Source organism: Phoxinus phoxinus (assembly GCF_949152265.1).
Source record: "Phoxinus phoxinus genome assembly, chromosome: 10".
Classification (NCBI taxonomy): domain Eukaryota; kingdom Metazoa; phylum Chordata; class Actinopteri; order Cypriniformes; family Leuciscidae; genus Phoxinus; species Phoxinus phoxinus.
In genome coordinates this window covers 27,782,779-27,804,277 of record NC_136885.1, presented here as the reverse complement: position 1 = coordinate 27,804,277, position 21,499 = coordinate 27,782,779, and the positions used below count along the sequence as shown (strand labels likewise).

At 37.6% G+C, this 21,499-nt stretch overlaps 2 protein-coding genes and 1 long non-coding RNA gene across 4 annotated transcripts in view; 1 reads left to right on the top strand and 2 right to left on the bottom strand.

Annotated features, from left to right (window-relative positions):
* Positions 1-21,499, top strand: part of LOC307005310 — a 338,262-nt gene that overhangs the window by 151,346 nt on the left and 165,417 nt on the right. The window lies entirely within an intron of this gene.
* LOC307005290 (uncharacterized protein) lies at positions 5-13,708 on the bottom strand. Of its 2 annotated transcripts, none has more exons than XM_079625306.1 (25): positions 13,582-13,708; positions 13,296-13,365; positions 13,121-13,218; positions 11,960-12,234; positions 11,819-11,872; positions 11,676-11,729; positions 11,523-11,576; positions 11,362-11,415; positions 9,967-10,020; positions 8,666-8,719; positions 7,168-7,221; positions 6,996-7,049; positions 6,857-6,901; positions 6,575-6,628; positions 5,441-5,494; positions 5,163-5,216; positions 4,519-4,590; positions 4,398-4,433; positions 4,221-4,265; positions 4,105-4,137; positions 3,325-3,471; positions 3,070-3,246; positions 2,902-2,992; positions 2,731-2,808; positions 5-1,297 (listed from the first exon to the last, which is right to left on the bottom strand). In XM_079625306.1, exons 3-25 carry the CDS (start codon positions 13,176-13,178, stop codon positions 1,095-1,097), a joined length of 1,854 nt encoding a protein of 617 aa, XP_079481432.1. In that variant the 5' UTR covers positions 13,179-13,218; positions 13,296-13,365; positions 13,582-13,708; the 3' UTR covers positions 5-1,094. The 2 variants fall into 2 exon arrangements, with proteins under 2 accessions (XP_079481432.1, XP_079481431.1); XM_079625305.1 differs by having other exon boundaries at positions 13,121-13,189.
* snrnp48 (small nuclear ribonucleoprotein 48 (U11/U12)) lies at positions 16,844-20,789 on the bottom strand. Its single transcript, XM_079625314.1, has 9 exons — positions 20,526-20,789; positions 19,692-19,799; positions 19,505-19,565; positions 19,320-19,400; positions 18,520-18,702; positions 17,702-17,823; positions 17,410-17,510; positions 17,171-17,308; positions 16,844-17,011 (listed from the first exon to the last, which is right to left on the bottom strand). Exons 1-9 carry the CDS (start codon positions 20,673-20,675, stop codon positions 16,948-16,950), a joined length of 1,008 nt encoding a protein of 335 aa, XP_079481440.1. The 5' UTR covers positions 20,676-20,789; the 3' UTR covers positions 16,844-16,947.

Below are 21,499 nucleotides of genomic sequence, written 5' to 3'. Positions count from 1 at the left end.
AATTCATTTGAATGTTTTTAATTGTGTTTAAAGTGTACAAATAATATTTAAGGCCAATGTAAAAACAAGAACTTGAGAACCAAATCAAACACAATGGTAAGTTATATGTACCAATACTACTTTAATGTATGTTTAGGAATTTAAAACCTCCCCTTTTTACATTGAACATTATAGAATTTGCAGGTTATTAAATGTTTAGTGATGTGAAAATACATTATTTCCCTGTTATAAGCAAATGCATTTTGTCCTTCATAATACATTAATCAGAATGGACTGAAAAAAAACATTAACATAAGATAAAGCATTTTCCTAAATAGATTTTAGTCATTCAAAAATGTTTGATAATGACATGAACACAGATCAGAAAATGGTGTGGTTACACTATAGTCATGACACACAATCATACAATCACAGTTTACAAAAAAAATATCTTTAATTCAACTTAATGCATCAAAAGGGAAATCAATATTTCCCTGAAACTACTGGGCAAAAGAACTGCATTGTCTCTAAATAATTTAAGGCTTGTTTTTAGAGAAAATAAAACATGATATTTCAGGACACAGTAGATGTATATTTAAGATGCTTTACAAAATTATTTACATGTCTTTACTGTATACATAATGAAACCAAAACATTGTTGATGAATGAAAGCAAAAGTGCTGGCAGTATTCATTTGTGTAGTTTCAAAAATAATCAAACTAGTAAAACAAAACCCGTAGAGACTTGGGGCCTCATTTATAAAGTGTGCGTGCGTACGCACGGTGTGATCTTCCAGTGTGTGTGCGCTAAAATCCACAAGAACGTTGAAATATATAGAAACGGTCTTTGACGTGGAAAAGTGTTTAGCGCTACGTCAGGGTCTAAGCAGACGTCAGAGAACTCTTTTTGTCTAAATCACATGTACGCACATTTGAGAAATGATCGTAAGATCACACGTAGGATGGTTTCTACGCAACGTTTTATAAATGAGACTCTTGATCTCCAGGTTTTGACTCCAGTCTGTCTTGACTCCAGTCTGCACCCAACCGCACAATATTCATGGGCTCTGCTAGAAAGGCCCTTCTGTCCCAGGTCAATCACAATCCTCCCTGTTCTCAGGCCTCGCTGAGGGGGCCTTTGACCAATCCCATCTCTTTGCGCACTACAGGTGCATGAATGCTGCAGTCTCGCGCCTCGCACACGCCAGGTATTCCTGCACCACCAGCCATGCCAGGCTGACCCACACGCCCAGGAAACCCACGAGGTCCTTGTAGGCCCTCAATACCATCTTTAGGTTCTGCTGGATGGCCTGGCAGTCCTGTTTGGGGAAATACACCAGAGTTACTGCAACTACATCCAATCCACAGTTATTGAGGGAGATTTCAGACCTGTGGATTGTTTAAGGACCAATGCTTCGGTTTACTTTTACAAGACAACATTTTAAAGAGTACCAAAGTGTACGTACACCAATGAGCCAAAGCATTATGACCACCTGTCTAATGCTGCCAACAGAACAGTGCAGACTCGCCGAACCATGGATTCTTCTAGTCCCGTAAGTTGTGAGGTGGAGCTGCAGTGGATCGGACTTGTTGCTTCAGCACATCCTTAAGATGATTGAGATCTGGGGAATTTGGAGGCCAGGGCAACACCTTGAACTCATGTTCCTCAAGCCATTCCTGTACAATGTGGAAGGGTGCATTATTCTGCTGAAAGAGGCTATTGCAATCAGGGAATACCATTGCCATAAAGGAGTGTACCTAAGTTAGCAACATTCAGATAGGTGGCAAGTGTTAAATTGATGTCCACATGAATGGCCAGACCCACGTTTACCTGGCAGAACATTCCCCAGAGCATCACACTTCACCCACCAACTGTCATCTTCCCGCATCTTGTCCAGTTCCAACACTTGTGTACCCATTGTAGGGGCTTTCGACAGTGGTCATCCCTCAGACCGGCCTGCTTCTACGCAGCACCATATGCAACAGGGTGCCATGTACTGTGATGTGACACATTCCTCCCATAATAACCATCATTAAAATTGAATGTGACTTGTGCCACAGTAGAACTTCAGTCGATTCAGACCAGACGGGATAGCCTTTGTTGCCCTCACACATCAATGAGCCTTGGGCGCCCAACACCCTGTTGTCGGTTTGTGGTTTGTCCATCGGTTTGTGGTTTGTCCAAGCCTTGCCATTTCAGAGATGCTCTGACCCATTCATCTGGCTATAACATTTTGGCCCTTGTCAAAGTCTCTCAGGTCTGTACTCCTGCCCATTTCTCCTGTCTCCATCACATTGACTACAAGAACTGATTGTTCGCTTACCATCTAATCAACCCAGACCTTGACATGTCACTTTGTTAGGGTATGATCAGCATTTTTCGCTTCACCTGTGTGAGTGGTCATAATGTTTTTGGCTTTTCAGTGTATATACATTGGTCCTTCAGGTTGGATTGCTTTCTCAGCACAACCAAACTGCTCCAGAGTTTTCAACAAAACCACTGACACTTGTTTTGCCTTGGTTAGGTTTTGCACTTGAGACTTGGTTAGTCTTTTATGAACATAGCAATCACACTTGAATCAACACCAATAGTTCTGAGATCCCCTGAACAAATAACCTGCCTTATTTGCTGTGGATCCGAGCGTGCTTGCCGTATTCATATTAGCCTAAATGAACTGAACCAAGGGTGAAAACGCCAGTCTCCAAAACAAACCTTCTAAGTGAACCAGGTGTGAAAACGCCCCAAAATTACCTCTGAGGCCTTGGTGACCATCATGCCCAGGAAGACCTTTGCCAGCATCACCTCTCTGTCCTTTCTGACCTTTTGTACCTTTAGAAAAACACAGTGAGATCATCTGTATGCATAAACAGCTTTTTTGTTAAGTTAAAACTTTTAATAGTGATGTCAGCAGTAGCACAGTACCTCTGTCCCCTGGAGCTCCTTTCTGGCCCTCTAGACCTTTCACGCCTTGGGAGCCTCTTTCTCCTTTAGCACCTGCCTTTCCTGCTTTACCCTGAATGAAATACACTGTGTTAAAAAGTAAGAGTGCTTTTATATGACAGGTTTGTTGCAACTCATATATCAGCTCACTGTTTTTCCTGAACTTCCTGGGGGTCCTGTGACACCTGGGGGTCCGATGAGGGTACGGTTGTTGATGGGACAGCCCTGTACGCATTTGGCACGTATAGATGCAGCATACTGGGAGATCTGAGCAGTGACCACACCTTGACACAGCTGCAATATCTGCTCATCTGTCAGTCCTGGACCCTGCACAGAGCGAGTTGTACAAATGTTTTCTGCGTTCTGGCCTAAAACTCTTGTCACAATAATCATGATGATACTCACATGTTCACCTGGCTCTCCTTTCGGCCCACTCTGTCCTTTCCCTCCCAGGTCTCCGCTAGGTCCTCTTTCTCCTCTGGGACCTGGAAGACCTGGAGGTCCAATAGGACCAACAAGCCCATCGCGCCCAAAACGACCCTTCACTCCACGCTACACATAAAAATAATAAACTTTTACTTGTGATAAACAACAGGATTTATTTTACTTTTTACTACAATAAATTGATCAAAAGTGACACTAAAAGTTTTTAAATTGTGACCAAAAAAAATCTTTTTAAAATAAGTTATATTATTTTGAACTTTCTATTCATCAAAGAATCCTGAAAATGTTTTTATTATGTTTCTGCAAAAAAATAAATAAGCTACTGTTTTCAACATTGATATAATAGGAAATGTTTCTTTAGCACTAAATCAGCATTTTATAATGATTTCTGAAGGATCATGTGACACTGAAGACTGGAGTAATGATGCTGAAAATTCAGCTTTGATCACAGGAATAAATTACATTTTTAAAACAGAAAACATTCATTTTAAATTGTAATAATATTTCATACTGTGTTATAATACATTTTCAAAAACATTATATAAAATTATATATATTTAAAACTATTATTATTATTGGAATTTTTGTCTTTTATTAAATAGGACAATGAAAAGTGAGAAGAAGTACTGTGGGATACAGTGTTGTCCGGATTCAAACCTGCATCATTGTACGTCATGAGCTTGTGGACTACCACTGTTCCACGGCTCTGACGTAAAATAGTTTCACTCAATGATGACAAACCTGGCCTTTGTCACCACGAGATCCAGCGTCTCCCTAAAACAATGACGAAATTGTGGTTAAAAAAAAACTGTGGCTAGTGTAATGGAAAAAGGAAGAGGAACTGTGATGGCTGGTACCTTATCTGCTTTAGCACCCTTTCCTCCTTTTCGTCCTTGTGTCCCCTGAGAGAGTCATGAATTCAATAAAGTCAATTCATATATCCAAATCGATCATTTTAATGGTGACACCATCATTTTATCTAATGCCTATAAAAAGTTTGTGGCTAATATAATGTTAAATGCTTTTTATATTACCTTCTCACCATCTGAGCCTGTTTCCCCTTTGGCACCCTGTAGATCAGAACAACAAATTGTGAAACTAAGCATTTGATTAATAGACAGGTTAATCAATCAGAAACTAAAATTAGTTGCATACTGTGGGCCCAGGCAAGCCTTTTGGCCCGTGTTTCCCCGGAACTCCTGCATCCCCACTGTCTCCTTGTGGACCCTATTGAAAGAGGGGGGGGGGGGGGGGGGGGGGGGGGGGTATTGAACCATGTTTACAATGCTTGAAGAATAATTGTGTTAGTCACTTATACTGTAAATGAGTAATCTTTTATTGCCTTTCATGATGTAGACTAAAGTACATGTTTAGACTACGCTATGCTGTACAGTCTCATTTCCTTCAGGGGGAAAATTTTAAGGGGAAATCCGGATAATCTGCACGCCTACACTGCAAAGTTAAATGTAATGAAACTGCTGAAGGTAAAAATAGAAACTAGTTTCACTTTCAGTCTCGGGACTGTCTGGTGAATCCCCCACCAGGGACGTTCCCCGCTGGGTTACTGTGAAACCAACAGTAACAAGATCAGATTTCTGGTGATTTCCAACTTCCAACAATATGGTGTACTCCCATAGAATAATAATGTGTCTTTTGTTTTGATCTAGAAGAGATCACTTGTCAGTCAACAGATTAACCATGTGTGATTCAAGTGATTGTGTGATTTCTGATTGTGTCACGCGCATTTGAAATATTTGAGAAGTGTAATATCACCACAAAGGGCAAAGATTCTATCTTACCACACTTCCTACTCTTCCAGATGGCCCCCTCAGACCACGATCACCTTTCAAACCCTGAGGAAAAGAGGAAGATGGACATTTACAAACTTTTATAAGTAAAAAAAACAAAACAAAAAAAACATACCTCATTCTTTACAAAGAAATGGCAAGTTTTTAATTAGAAAAATCAAATGGTATTTTCTACTCATATAATCTTTGATTTATTTACAACTATTTATATATATATATATATATATATATATATATATATAGTGTTTGTATATTGTATTTTCTCTTACCTTGGGTCCAAAAGACCCAGGCCCCCCCTCAACTCCTGGAACACCCAGAGGACCCTGGAAGATATATTATTATTATTAATATTAGGAGCCAAATACCGAAGGTGCTATTGTATCCGTTGGCGTTCTTCTTCGTCTTCCGTTTCTTCTTCTTCCTCTCTGGAAGTCTATGGCAGCCCATAGAACGGTATGGTAAAAATTTGTGACATTTTTGCACACTGATAAGAGGACAGTCTGAACTGTCACCATAGTCTTTAACTCAAACCCTCAAGCGCCACCAACTTTCCAAAATTTCACTTGTGTTTATGCGAATTACTTTTGAACCGTGAGGGCCAGAAACATTTACTCTGATTCTTTGGCTCACAACTATTCGATGCAATTGATTGCATTTGCAACCTATGATGCCATTTTCTGTCATGAACTTTTTTCTTCTCACTCCTCCAAGACGGTCTGTCATCTTCAGAACATGCTGGCAAAAAGTTATTAAAAGCTTTTTGATAAACACGCAAATTAAATTAATGTAGAGCACCCCAAATTTGACGCAAGGCTATATCCCCGCAACGCTTTAGCATTACAGACTTGAGGCTACATGCTGCGTTTCGGCACAGCTTATTTTGAGTATAGTTCCTAGTCATATTGGCCTAGAAAATCGCAACTTTTCACATTCTGTCGATATTAGTACTCGATGTAACTACAGAAGAGTCAAGTTTTAAATATAAAAAAATATAGAAACTCTTTTGTCATTTTTTTGAGAGAGATCCTAATGGTTTAAAGATTCAATGATCTATGCTAAGCTATGCTAAAAGTGCTACCGCCAGACCCAGAGATCGGCTGAATGGATTCGAAACCGGTAAAAAAATGAGCCTATTCCCAAAAAAGTGGAGTGTTCCTTTAATGTATTTATGGGTTTTCAATCTTTTTTGCTTAAAATTGTCTCCTCATTTTTACAGTTGGTCTGCTGCTAGCTTCCTTGTTTGCTTCTGTTGTGCTTGGCTTCTATAATTTCTATAATTGCTGCTTGCAGCTATATTTATTAATATTACTTCACAAAAATAATACTTTTTTTAGAATTTACTTTTTCAGAAGTTTTTTCCATATTGACAATGGCAGTTGCATCAGTTACAGTTTGCTACTCACATCCTCTCCTGGCTCCCCATCACTTCCTGGCAAGCCACCTGTACCTTTAGCACCCTGAAGATGATAACATGGAAAGAGAAATTCACCTACTGTAATACCAAAAGTCAGTCACCAAGTGCTGATTCAAGGAAAAGCTTTAAGTTGGAATTGTCAAATGATGAAGTGTTCGAACATTGTGAGTATATATAAACACCTAGACAAGACAAGGGGTAATTCCACTGAGCTAATCTCTCTCATAGTTACTGTCTGATAACCACCATAAGCCTTTTTATAAAAACAAACCTTTGGTCCTGTCACCCCACGGTCTCCGGGAACTCCTGTATAACCCTTATAACATGATGAAAAATAGTGATAAATTGAAATTACAACAGTTTTTTTTTTATAAATGTGAGAAAGAGAAAGGTTGTGAGTATTTTGTCACCAAGTAACCCTGCTCTCCACGGTCTCCTGAGAATCCAGGTGCTCCAATCTGACCCTGATGATGCAGAGAGGAAATGAAGGTTTAGTCAGCAGCAGTAATTATAGGTGTAATAAATGAGTCAAACGAATGACTAGTCTATGACTTAGATATGCCCATAAATCTTGGTATCAACCTTCTGTCCCTGTCGTCCCTCAGGACCCAGTTTTCCTGTTTTACCAATGGAACCCTGTTGAGAAATGGAGAGATTCAATACAAGTCTGGACAGATAAAAACTCAACTGGAAATGTATTAGTTCTGTTACATGAGAAGCTGACAATAAAGATGGACTTGTTGTATTAAATATAAATGTTTTTAAATCAGGGGTGCCAAACTAAGTCCTGTAGAGTTTAGTATCAACTCTGCTCCAACACACACACCTGTAGTTTTCAAATAATCATGAAGGACTTGATTAGCTGGATCAGTTGCATTGATCAGGGTTTAAGCTGAGTTTTGTACACCAGTATAACATGACAGACTGCAAGGCCCTACTGTGTTTGAAAGGTCATGGCAACTACCCACATATAGTTCCACAGTTGATATATAAATTGCAAAAACATAGTTAAGAAAAATAAAACCACAGACAAACAAACCGAACAGAAAAACTCCCCCCACATGCCCAATGGGAAATGAAACTCGTGACATATGACATTTAACCAGAATAGGGAAGCACATACATTTGAACATTAATAACACTATTAACAGCATATAAAAATAAGTTTACTGAGACATGTAGCATAAGCTTTTTGAAGGGACTGTCCCCCTAGAGTAGTGGTGCATTTTTTTTTACAAAGACAGTTTTTCTAACCCTACTAAATGTAGCATGTTTTGTCAAATTCTGAAATTTTATTATTTAATTATTAACATAATAAATTAAACTAAATCAATCAATTCAATCAAATTAAGTGCCATCTTTGCACTGCAGTGGCACAGGCTGCATCTAGATGCATTTACACACTGTTTAATGCCCTTAAATAGGGCACTATTTGAGAGGACAGCCATTTGTAGTGGTGTCAGTGGTTTGTAGATTAGATTACACAATGCACAGCAATAACGAGTGTACATACTGCATATGCTCAACGGCCAAAGAATACCCACAATCCACTGTGAGAGTTGCGTGCTGAATGAATTCTCGCATCTGACTAGAAGATTTCAGACACAGCCACTGTCTTACTGAGTAATATATTGTATAATATATTTTCAACATTATAAAAACAATAATTCACACAGGTATGGTTTTCTATCGAAGAGAGTTTGAGTCTTAAGTCAGTAAGTTTTGAAAGTAAAATATGAGGTAATTCGACTGGATATCATGTATTTGACCTTTTACGGTACTACCATTTACCCACTTTTACACTAAATGTAGTTTGGAAACGACAGCCCTGAGCAACTTTCATTTTTCTTTCATTTAGTCTTATTTGTAGCTTGAAATCACGATCAAACAATCAAAATAAATAAATGTGAAAAATGGTTCTTTCTATTCTTTCTGCAGAGTTCTGAAGATAAAAATTTCATGTGGACCTGTTGACATTCTTCTTACAGGCCTTGAACCAGCAACCTTCTGCGCACCTTCTGGTCACTAGATTTCAGCAAGTACACTCACCACATAACATTTGTAAAGTGAAGTGACCTACCTTAACACCTTTACCTCCTGGTTTTCCAGATTTACCTTTTGGGCCAACAGGACCCTGTAGTCAGTCAGAAAAAAAAAGTATCTCTGATTAATTTCATAGAGGAATCTGGGATTTTGTTAGTTAGGAATCTAATATATGATAATAAGATGTGTTAGCTTTGTGTTAGCTGTGCTTTGACTTATAAAATGGAGGACTAGACCTAGGGTTGCCACCTTCAGTGTGGCAAAATAAGGGACACCCCCCCCCCCCCCCCCAATGCTCAACTTTGACAACGTCATTTTTATTGTTATAATTGTGATTTCATAATATGTAGATATGAATCCAACTAAAAGCTATTGAAAATATGTATTTTAGTCAAATCATAAATGGTGTAGCTCTGCAGCCATCTACTAAAGTGATAATTTCTTTACTTTTAAAACAGCATTTTCCAAAAAGATGGGCAAAAATCTTACACTAAACCATGTCAAATTATCCATATCCATGAACGTTAGAAATGTGGGTCTTTTATAAAGTGAATTTAACTTTTTTTTTTTTACTGTTTTTGTTTAAAAAATATTTATTTATATAGCCTAAAGTAAAAAAATATATAATAAATCCTCCTAAAACTATAAATCCTAAAAAAAAAAAACTATTATGTTTCAAAATGACATTTTGTTGAAACAACACAAGTGTGACTTTTCCCCCCACCCTAACATAAAAAACAGATATTATTCAAATTTATTTAATTTTTTTGTAGATGTAGAAAGTGTTGTCAACCGTGCAAAGTCTCACATCATTTGGACAAATATAATGTTTTATTTATTTCAGCAAACGTCATTTGGGGTCAAAGACCCGAACAGCGCGCTACAAGGGGTTAAAAAACGTGCAGGTTTACAGCGCATGTTCACGAGACTCAGTCGCTATAGAAACAAAGACGCTAAAATGCAATCACGCAATGAGCTTCTCTACTAAGAAATTGATTTCTTTATATTTGCTATTAGTATTATCCATACTGCAAAATCCTTATGTTTTTATTCAACTATATGTGGGCCTAATGTAAAATACGGGACAAATCGCGTCCCTTATTGATTTGATACGGGACGCATCATCTTACTTGTAAATACGGGACGATTCCGTATTTTAAGGGACGGGTGGCAACCCTAACTAGACCATCTCAGCTGCGTGATCTCCCTATATATTCAGTTGTAATCATTATCACTATCAGCTATGTGATGATCACTGAGTGAAATGAAAAATATTTGAAGTAATCTGGAGAGGAAACCCTGGTTGTGATGTGTTACTGAAGAGTCTATGTTGCTCACAGTCTTTCCAGAGAGACCCACTCCTCCACGAGGACCCTCTATTCCGAAATTACCCTGGAAGGCACAAATAAACTCAATTTCAATCACAAGTCATAGTATCTAAATAATATAATAATGTATATAATAAATAAATGAAATAAGAATTTAAATAAGAATTAAAAAGCAAACCTAAATTGGCCTAACTTGAATATAAATAATATTAAATTGCATTGAGTGTCATTCTGGATAAACCTTGTATACATATAATAACAGTATAGCTCTGCTATATAAACAAGAATTATAACTATTTTCCACTCATGTCCTGAAGTTGTTTTGTTGTTTTTTAAGGGAGATCTGACAAAAGTTTTAACTAACACTTTTTAGTTTATTTTACTTGTCTTAAAGGAGCACACCGACCTTTTGGGACTTTAGCTTATTCACCGTATCCCCCAGAGTTAGATAAGTCCATACACACCCTTTTCATCTCCGTGTGTGCCGTAAATCTGTCTGACGCACCCACCGCTAGCCTAGCTTAGCACAAATACTGGAGGTAAACGGCTCCAGCTAGCATACTGCTCACAATAAGTGACAAAATAACGCCAACATTTACTATTTACATGTTGTGATTTGTATAGTCACAGCGTGTACAAATAACAAGGTCACATGAGACACACAGCCATCTTCTAACCGTATACATACTGGGAACTATATTCTCAGAAGGCGAAGCACTGCTACTTGGGCGGAGTGATTAGCGCAACACTCTGAGCGAACTCTCTGCTCCTCACCACAGGGCTTCTCAGGTGCTGTGAGCAAATCACTCCGCAGAAGTAGCAGTGCTTCGCCTTCTGAGAATATAGTTCCCAGTATGTATACAGTTAGAAGATGGCTGTGTCTAACGTGACCTTATTATTTGTACACGCTGTGACTATACAAATCACAATGTAAATAGGAAAATGTTGGCGTTATTTTGTCACTAGCAAAGCCGTGACAAAGCTGGAGCTGGAGCCGTTTACCTCTAGTCTTTGTGCTAAGCTAGGCTAGCGGTGGGTGCATTAGACAGAGTTACGGCACGCACGGAGATGAAAAGGGTGTGTATGGACTTATCTAACTCTGGGGGATACAGTGAATAAGCTAAAGTCACAAAAAGTCGGAGCGTTCCTTTAATTGTAACTTAATTGTAAAAATCTAGCAATCTGTACTATTTGCCTTTGCTACTCAGAAAACCCATGTTAAGATACATTTCATAGTCAAGATACATACAAGTCATCTTGAATGTTGTTAAATTGTCAATACAACTGAAAATGTTGAGAGAACAATCACAGAAGTTGACTTCAACGATTCACTAAAATGTTGATCCACTGCATTTCCACAGGTTTTCTAAGTAATCTCAACGTATTTCTTTTTACAGCACATTACCTTGAATCCAGATAGTCCAGTTTCACCTGGGTCCCCTGGTAACCCGGGAAGGCCCTATGGAGAAGAGCAAGAAAACTACATATTAGAGACTCTTCCGTAATTAGCAATTAAGAACAAAATAATGTAGGTAAGAGTAAAATTTTCCAAAAGTCTTGGCTCACAATTGCACCAAAGAAACCAGATGCGCCATCCTCTCCATCAGACCCAGAGTCACCCTAAACATAAGGCAAATAACATCAAGGTGAGGCAGTTCTTTGAAAACCTTGTGGTATGAACAGGATGCAGATTCAACGAGTGTTCCCTGTGTGACTCACCTCAGGACCAGTGTCTCCCCCTCTTCCTCTTACTCCTTTGGTTCCTTTGTAACCCTAATAAGATGACATCCAGTTTACTCGCTTACACTTTTACACTAGTTACATAACACTACGAACATTACAATCTGATGTTTTGCTGTTACCTCCCTTCCTTGGACCCCAGGTAACCCCTGTTTGCCTTGAAGACCCCTAGAACCCTTTAAGCAAACATAATCAAATTGAAGAATGCATTATATTTTAAAAGACAGCAAACTATAACATTTAAAGGCATAGCAATAATCAACCTTGGGTCCAGCGAAGCCTCCAAATCCCGGCTCTCCTGCTTCACAGTCGCATTCAGTGGGTCTCTCCTGCCCCAGCTCAGCGTCTCCTCCATACGGCACCTGTGCTATTAAGGTTTTATCCTCTTTGGCATAATCAAAAGATTCCACGACTGTGGCATACGGGTATGTTTCCTCAGTGATCATGGTGACCACGGTGGCTGCAGGCGCATAGGGGTCGAAGCCAGATGCCGAGTGCTCGCCTTCATTGCTGCGTTTGGACTCTGCAGGATACTTAACTGAGGAAGCAGATAAAAGACACTGAGGCACGCATTGCTCCTGACTGCAGTCTGCTGGATATATTGATATAAAACACATCATGGTGACTAATAGTCTAAAATGTATATAAAATGTTTGTATCTAATTTAATTTAAACACTATGATAACGTTTTAGTAAACTACTTTAGTTACCATGTTCTAACAATGCAAAAAAATACTTTAAAAAGCATTAATTAATCTTAGTTAAAGTTAATTTAAACATTTAACAGATGTACTGGCCATTGTTAGTTAGTTAATCGTATCATTAACTAATGGACCATACATTATTATTATTAATATAATACACTCTAAAAAATGCTGGGTTGTTTCAACCCATGTTTTGGTCAGATATAGCCTAATATAATATAATATAATATAATATAATATAATATAATATAATATAATATAATATAATATAATATAATATAATAATATATTTCAGAATACAAAACATTTCATTGTTGAAATTGTAGGTTAACAAAAGAAAAGTGTATATGTAAATTAAAGAGAAAAATGTTTGCATAAATGAGATAATTTATTGTGGAAATGTCCAAGTATATGTTGCTAAAGAAAAAGACAAATTACTTATAATAAATTATATTGTATTTTTTATTTAACTTATATTTATATTGCATAAAGTAAATTAAAGATATTTTTTTGCCTTAAATAACAATACAACTATGATGTACCAGATTTGTGACCAATTATGAAATGTATTGTTTTTAATTCATGTTCAACTTACAGAAGAGGGTTGAACGTTGTTGAAACGTGAATATCAAAATAAAAAAGGAAATACAGCACAGCAACTGAGGTTTCATTTTGGGGGGTTCTTTTTTTAAAAAGTATGAACAGTAACATCTTATTTACCACTGTCAGTGTATCCAGAATGTCCGTCATATCGATCGACTAAGGAGCCTTCATACATGTGTTCTTCTCCTGTGATTGTAAAAGAGAGAGACAAAAATCTGCCATTTTAACGTTTTATTGGCTATTTATACATAGTTATGCAGATGTAAGCATGTTGGTGGTGATGTAGTCTCACCTGATTGTAAACCAGAATAATCTTGCTGGGCCTGAGTGAGCAGGACACACAACAGGAACACAGCCAATACCTGACAATACACCAACAAATCAAACAAATGCATAGGAACAGGTTACAGTAACACATCATGGTTGATATAGGCTAATAATGATTTATTGAAAATATATAATAACATGTATTAAATGTAGTGTTTCATAAGGATTTACAAACTTCTTTAGAAATACTGATGAATCTATTTACATATAGAATAATGATCTCTGATCTGTCTTTTTAGTTGCAATTTTACCAACTGGGCCAGTGCAAGGAGGATCCCCTTGATGATGTAGTTTCACAAAAGGTTTCTTCCTGGGGTTTTCAATGTCACTATCACCTTATTTACAAGTGATGTTACCACTTTGCTAATAGGAATTTTAATTTACATTACTTCGGTTCACTTTTGTCCTTTTGCTGGAACAAAGGGAAATATGCAGTAACTGAAGCTGATCGTTTTTTTAAAGGCCTCTGTGCTTAAATTAACCCTCTTCCTGTTTTGCACTTCCTCATGCGACGCTCAAATGTCACCAATGAGGTCATGGAACATGATTAAAAACAATACATAATAATAATAATAAATTATTTAATGATTTAAAATAAATCAATACCAACTATGCATAGAAAAAAAGTTTATTTCTTTCTTTCGGAGTTATCAGTTGTTTAAAATTACACAAAATATTTTTTTCTTATTTTCTTATTTTTTTTAAATAAAAAAATGGAGGAAAATTGCTAAAGATAGATGTGATATCCTTCATATAAACGACGAACAACAACTGGGTATATTTTAGTAAGAGATCAAATGATGTTGTTGTATATTTTAACTCCCTCTAGTGGTCATTGTTTAACAGAGTAGCACATGTTCAAACCTCCCTAGAAAATCACCAGAGAAGTACAGATATGAAAAATTGATATCTAGATTTGTATCACGTTAGACGACCTGTATCAGTTTAAAATGTATTTTTTGTCAGTGGCATGCTCAAGTAATAGCTGTATATAGAGTAAAATATTTAGCCAAGAACATACAGTAGCCTACATGTAAATGTAAATTGGTGGTCTGTGTCTGATTTCAATCAGGTTCCATGGAATGCTGCACTGCATTAAAGTTCTCATGCTGCTCTCACATTCCAGACTAGATTGTTGAAAGGCCCGTTTCTTTTTTCATCCATACAGTCTGTAAAATCTCTCTCTCTGCATACTGTACACAGCATGTGACCTTTGACCTTTCCAACAAATACAAAATGCTTATGTAAAGAGTCAACTGACTTTTTTTTTTTCCAGGTCACTTGTTAAATGCCAGATAGCCAATGAGATTAAGGTACAGGCAAAATTGGAAAGTTGATAGCATAATTATACACAACCTTTTAAAAGTTTGGTTTTCAGTTTATATATTTTTTTATTCAGCAAGGACACATGAAATTGATCAAAATTAACAGTAAATATATTTGTAATATTCCAAAAAAAATGTTTTTCCTAATAAATGCTGTTCTTTTTAACCTTAAATCATCAAATAATACTGAAAAAAGCAATATCATATTAAGCTACACAACTGTTTTCAACATTGATAATGATAAAAAAAAAAAAATCAACAAAATAGTTTCTTGAGCACCATTTCAGCATATTAGAATGGATTATTTTGAATGGTAGTGTATATTCAACTCATTTGACCTCACATTAACCCAGGGACTAAATGCAATATTTTTTCTTTTGAGAATTACTTTTCTTTTTTTTCTATTAGAGAAAAAAAGGCTCATCAGTTTTAAAAAGATGCATTTTCAGTCTAATTTGCATATCGGTCTAATTTCTTCTACTTCTCCAAACCCTGAAAGAGTGACGTAGCAGAGCTAGTGCTGAAACATTGGGTTCCTCACCAACCCACGGGCCCTCTGGGACAGTGAGGTGCTGTACGGGTGATACGTACACGATTTCATCAGCCCTACAAGCTTAAAGTCTGGAACTGGCCTTTAACTACTACTGCAAAACTGTCCTAAAATCAGAGTATTAACGTAACATGATGTATACAGGTCTAATTGGCCGTGTAACCAAAATAATAGGTTGTTCATGGCACACGATAAGAAATATAAAACAAACTATACATTTCGTAAAGACACATAAAAGCATGTCAAATTATTTCTGTAGCCTGTGATATCTCCATTTTCTTGATACCATTTGACAAACTTAGATAAAAATAAGCACACTATGCCTGAAAGTTAGATAAACTTAAAATGGACTTATCAACAGTCCATAGGATGAAAACATCGTCAAAATGAATTCTCCTCAGCGACCCACGATTTGTTTGCTTTTCCTAAAACTGTCCTTGAAACCAATCAATATGAACCTGACAACAACACTATCGCATATGATCTGAACATCTGAATAATCATAAAGAAAGCTTATATGAAATCTGCTTTGCGTATCTCAACCGAGTATGATTCCACTCTGAATTCCCCCAACATTTTAGTACCCCATCCTGCATCTTACCTTCACCCTGGAGGCTCCCATGGTTTCCAGGTGCTTCGCGGACACGGAGCTCTGATCCCTTGGATTAGCTCAGTCAAGATTTCTTTTAGAGAACGCAGAGAGCACTGTTTCAATGAGGAGCTGCAGTGGTCCTCAAAGCATTCTCCCTCCTTGCCTGCGATGCTGAGACAGACGAACAGACCTCATGGTCCCTCACCAGAATCTCCCAGGCTCCCAAATCTCCTCATCTGGGTGAGAAATACCTGAGCCTTCCCCAAACAAACACACTCCTCCACTACACAGAGAGTAGTGAGGAATAAAGCACTGTAAAGAGAATCCTCCTATCAGAGACATCACTATTCTTTACTCTCTAACATTCATTATTTAGAATTTATTACAATCAATTTTGATGTAGTAGGTTCACGACTATAATCAGTAAAGCTGAATTGTTAGCTGTGACTTTTAAAGACCTTTTGACCTCCTTGGAAAAATGTCCCATTGATGTAACAGATTTACAGATCGGATGGTTATTCCCACAACAGAAAGTGGGGCTGAAAATATCCAATGAACAGCTAAAGGTTGAATAAAAAGGAGGTGAAAACAAATTAGGAAGATCGTGTGCACCAACTTAGTAAAAATGCAGAGCTTTCTTGACTTACACAGCTACATCACTCATAATTGCCTATTTATCAAAGAATCCTGAAAAATATGCATCACAGTTACCATGAAAATATTAAGGTTTCTAGAGCACCAAATCAGCATTTTTCAAATAATTTCTGAAGGATACTGAAGAAATGGCTTTGCGATCACAGTAATAAATTACATTTTCTCATTACAAGAGAAATTGAAATAGTAATACTATTTTGCAATATTATGGTTTTTCTGTATTTTTGATCAAATAAAAGCAACCTTGGTGAACAAGAGATTTCTTAAAAAAAAAAAATGAATTAATCATTAAAAGGATTAAACAAAAAAACGTACACACCTCAAACTTTTGCATTTGAACCGTAGTGTATATGCAGATCTATCATGGCATGGACGATAAAAATGCAGGAAATGCACTAACAAATATTTGGTAAATTTTTATTCACATTTTATTGTAGCATATCATCCAACTAAAAACATTAAAGAGAACAACACAACTATGAAAACAACTCAAATTTCAAGATTTATTTTTCTTCTTCTTTTTCTTGTGATGTCTCTCCACATCTGGAGAGTGTGAATCTCTGAGGACAAAACAAAAGAAGAGAATAATATAATAACTTTGAGTTTGTATTCATGCTGAACTTTGAAAATGCACAACAATAATTTAAGACTGATGGATACGTTAAGTTATGATTAGTATTCAGATACGTTCATGTTGTTTAGGTCAGTGTTAACATTACCTCTTCCTCTTGTGTTTTTTCTCTCGACTGCGCTTGCGACTGCGTTTGTGGTGCTGTTTATGCCCATGCTCATCTCGGGAGCTGATACGAGACTCCTGTGACTCAACGGATGCGGAGCGGTCTTTCTCATATGACCCTCTGTAACCAAAAACCAGCATAAAAAAAATCTATATCAGTTAATCTGTGCTACTTCTGTCAGGGAGGAAAGAAATTTGGTGTACTGAAATCAGACATGTGACCTGTGGGATGACTGCTCTGATGCTTTGGACTCCTCATCCTTCACTTCCTGCCAAATCCTGCCTAGTTCTTCAGAGTGGATGTCAATAACCTCGCGGATCACCTGGAAAAGGCATACAATTATGCAGAATATTCTCTATGGCTCTCAAGCCAGTTACTGTGTGAAGACAAATTCAATTCAAAACAAAGGCAATCTACAGTGAGGAACATGCATAGTGACATTAAACTAAATGGTGTTTTGTGGGTAAGTAGATTAACATCCCCCAAGAGCAAGAACAAACTCAATTCACAGACCTCGGTGTAAGACTTCTTGGTGATGTGAACGTTTTTCGCTCTGTAAGACTGTCTGCGCCTCCTGTAGTCCCTCATCTCAGCCAAGACCTCCAGATGAGACTTCGGCCCACTCTGTTTATCTCCTATGGAATGGGTTTCAGACAAAACATCATTCTTTACTTTATCAATCAGATATTATCAAGTAATTGGTACTGTGAAATTATATGTGAGGTGAAAAAAAAAACACAAAAAAAGAAGTTATGTGGACTTGGCACTGAAGCCTTTAAAAGTGGAGGCAATAATGAGATTTTCTCCAAGTTTGGAGCCACTTAGGTCTTATGCAAATTAGCTGCAGTTGGGCCCTGTGATGCAGCTCCACCTCAGGGCTCAGTGGGCTCCATGGTGTAGCTCTGAGTAGGTCTTGTGGTGCAGCTCCACCTCTGGGTTCAGTGAGCCCCAGCACAATATTATTCCGTTATGACATCTTTACAGACACTATGTATTTGCTGGCTGTCATTTTATAGGTAACTGGCATAATTACTCAGACTGAGAATTTATTCTATGAAATGCTTTCACTTACACAGCTTCTGAGATTTGGTTGAATAGACCTTCAATGGACAAACAGAAATCACTCAGATTTGTGTTCTGAAGATGAATGAATGTGTTATGGGTTTGAAATTAAATGAGGATGACGGTGACGGAACTTTCATGTATTAAGTGAATTAACCCTTTAAAATAAATGTGTAAAAGAGTGACCTTGAATATGTGAAAATGAAGGCCAGAGACAAATATCCCCCCTTATTTTGACTCAGGATCAATGGGTCTGTGAATTCAAGTACCTTTTTTAAGCTTTGCAACAAGGTCTACATAAAGATCCTCGTTGTTGGATTCTCTCTTTGCACTCTGCTGACTGGCTTCTTGTAACACATGATCATGGACGGCCAATCGTTCTGCCACAGTGAGGTCACATAATGCGCGCTTATGATTCTGAGGTATGTCAGGGAGATCTCTAGATGTGTCCCCTGCAAAAAAAATTAAACAGATTTTACACAAAAATTTACGCGAATATTACTAGTAAATGGTAAAAAAAAACATTGATTCTGAAGATTCATTATCAAAGTGTGTTAATTTCAGGGACGTGTTTCCGAATAACATTTTAAATGACCAGTCTGCAAAAAGTAAATCCAGTGCAGAACTAGCGAGTCAGAAAAACACTCCCAACACGTAATGGGACAAATGGACCTATAGATTTTTGCATTTTTTGGTCTTATGTCATTTATGAATGTTTAACTAATGTGTACCTGGGTGACATAAATTAAAATATTCTATCAAGCAATATTAAGGACCAAGCCTTTAAAAGGATATTGAGCCAAAGGATACAGCAAGTATGAGTGGAAAATTGTCTAGACCAGACTCCCTTTAATACTCACCCCTGTTAATGGGGGGAAAACAAAAACAAAGAACACAGATAAATGTTGAAAATATTTGGAAAAATAAATAAAGACATGAATATCATTAATACACTCATTCTGTCACACACAATTTTAAATGTACCATATTGCTTGTTATCCTGATAAGTGCTGAAATGACCAAATCACTGTCTACTCTAGAGAAAGGAGCTGGCTATCTAAACACTTACTTTGTGTGTGCATTCCTGTCGAGCTCACGTGAGGAGCATTTTCCCGGGTCTGCAGAATTACTTTGTGAAATGTGTCAACGTCTGAAAGTGATATCAGTCAACATCACACAACATCACGGCCTTTCAAAGCAATATAAAAACCTTAAAATTGAATAGTATGTCTTTCACAAAGTCAAAAAACTCACCCAAGGTAATGGACGGAATGTTAGCTTTCTCATAGTACACTGAAGGATCAAACATTTCAGCCTGAAAACAAATGACAGAAAGAAAGAAAAAAAAACTTAAAATTTCATGTTCATATTTTCCGATGTGATATTAAGTCAATCACAAGACTTGTTGCTGACACGGTACAAAATGTGGTTCATTATTCACCTGCTCTTCTTTAGAGTATCCCAGCTGACTGAGCTGACAGGCGGCTTTGTGTTTCTCCATCCTGTCCCGCGGTACAGTGTGGTTTGGATCAAATGGACACACTTCCATCTGGTAATCAGAAGACAATACAGGTAAAGTAGGTGCCAAATAGTTAACAGATTTACCCGTACAAAAATGTTACCATAGTAACCATACTCTCTGTCTATCTATATGTTAAACTGTACATGGATAGTTCACCCAAAAAATTTAAATTCTGTCGTTATTTACTCACCCTCAAGTTGTTCCAAACCTCTATGAATTTCTTTCTTCTGCTGAACAGACACAAAGGAAAATAGTTTGAAGAATGTCGGTAACCAAACACTTGATGGGGCACCATTGAGTTTTTTCCCCCTCCATACTATGGAAGTCAATGGGGCCCATCAACTGTTTGGTTATCCATATTCTTCTAAATATCTTCTTTTGTGTTCAGCAGAAGAAAGTAATTCATACATGTTTGGAACAATTTGAGGGTGAGTAAATTATGGCAGAATTTACATTTTTGGGTGAACTATCCCTATAAGAATGAAAGATTGTTTAAATTTGATTTAGTAGTAAGTGGTAAGTGATTATGTAATAATCATTTATAAGATTAAACGTTAGATAAAGACTTCTTAATTGTTATTGTTAATTTGCATTAATAGAAATGACAGTAGTGTGTGGTATTTTTGGTACCATGGTAAGCGGATCTAAACTAGATCCAGGGTAATTAACAAAAGGGCTACAAAGTACTGTATCACATATCCATTCACTGCATTCTCTTTATAGTTTTGTGTTTGGCTGTTGACGTTAACTTACCTGAACTGCATGTGTATCCAACTCCTGACTCCATTCCAGCGAGTCAAACAAATCCCTGAGTTCGGCTTGACAACTCTCTGTGAAATCTGTGAGCTCCTGCAAACGCTGCACGCGCTCATGGAGACCCAACGAAAAAGTTGTTTCACACATTATACATCGAAACGATCGAAAACAAGCCACTTGCTTAACGATTGTTGTCTACGGGAGTGTTCGTTGGCGCTTGAAAATGACGTATGCACGACGTAGCCTCGACCTGTGGTTGCCACCAGGGGGGCAGTGTTCCGAAAGATATTGAAGCCGACCTGGGCGCCGCCATTAGCTAGCGGACCCCCACCTGCTGTTAGCATTCCATTGACTCCCATTCATTTTGGCGTCACTTTGACAGCGAATAACTTTACATCTGAGGCGTTTAAAGACACCGTTTGTCCATTGTTTATTTCTAAAGAAACACGAAAAAGTATAAAAGGCTCCATTACCTTGTATCTTACGTTATGGCCCCGTAGAAGCAGTTTTTGTAAAAACAGGCTAACGATTGCGTCATACCTGCGCGACTCTGTCGCACAAGTCGAAAAATTACCGTATGGACAGGCAGAGAAGCTCGCAAGCAATCGGGAGGACGTGTAGGCATAAAGTCAAGGGAGAAACCCATAGAGAGTGATAAAGTTGCTCCCGCTGCTAGCTCATGGACAGCTAATACTCACGCTCTCCGTCTCTGCGAGATTCGGAAGGGAATGATTCAGATTTCTCTCGGCACAGCTACTAGAAGACCTACAGGTTGCTCACGTCACATCTACGTCGTCAAGCTCAGTTTGAGCCTGCGCAGTTCGCCTTGCGATCAGGAAGTAAGTGCTTCTAATTGACTTCACTGCTCTCCGTTGAAACCTATGGGGTCGCTGTGTCCAGTTTATATACTGTCTATGGTTGCCACATCCGTAAAAAAAGACACTACTGCGCGTTTCGTGCAAAAAATAAAT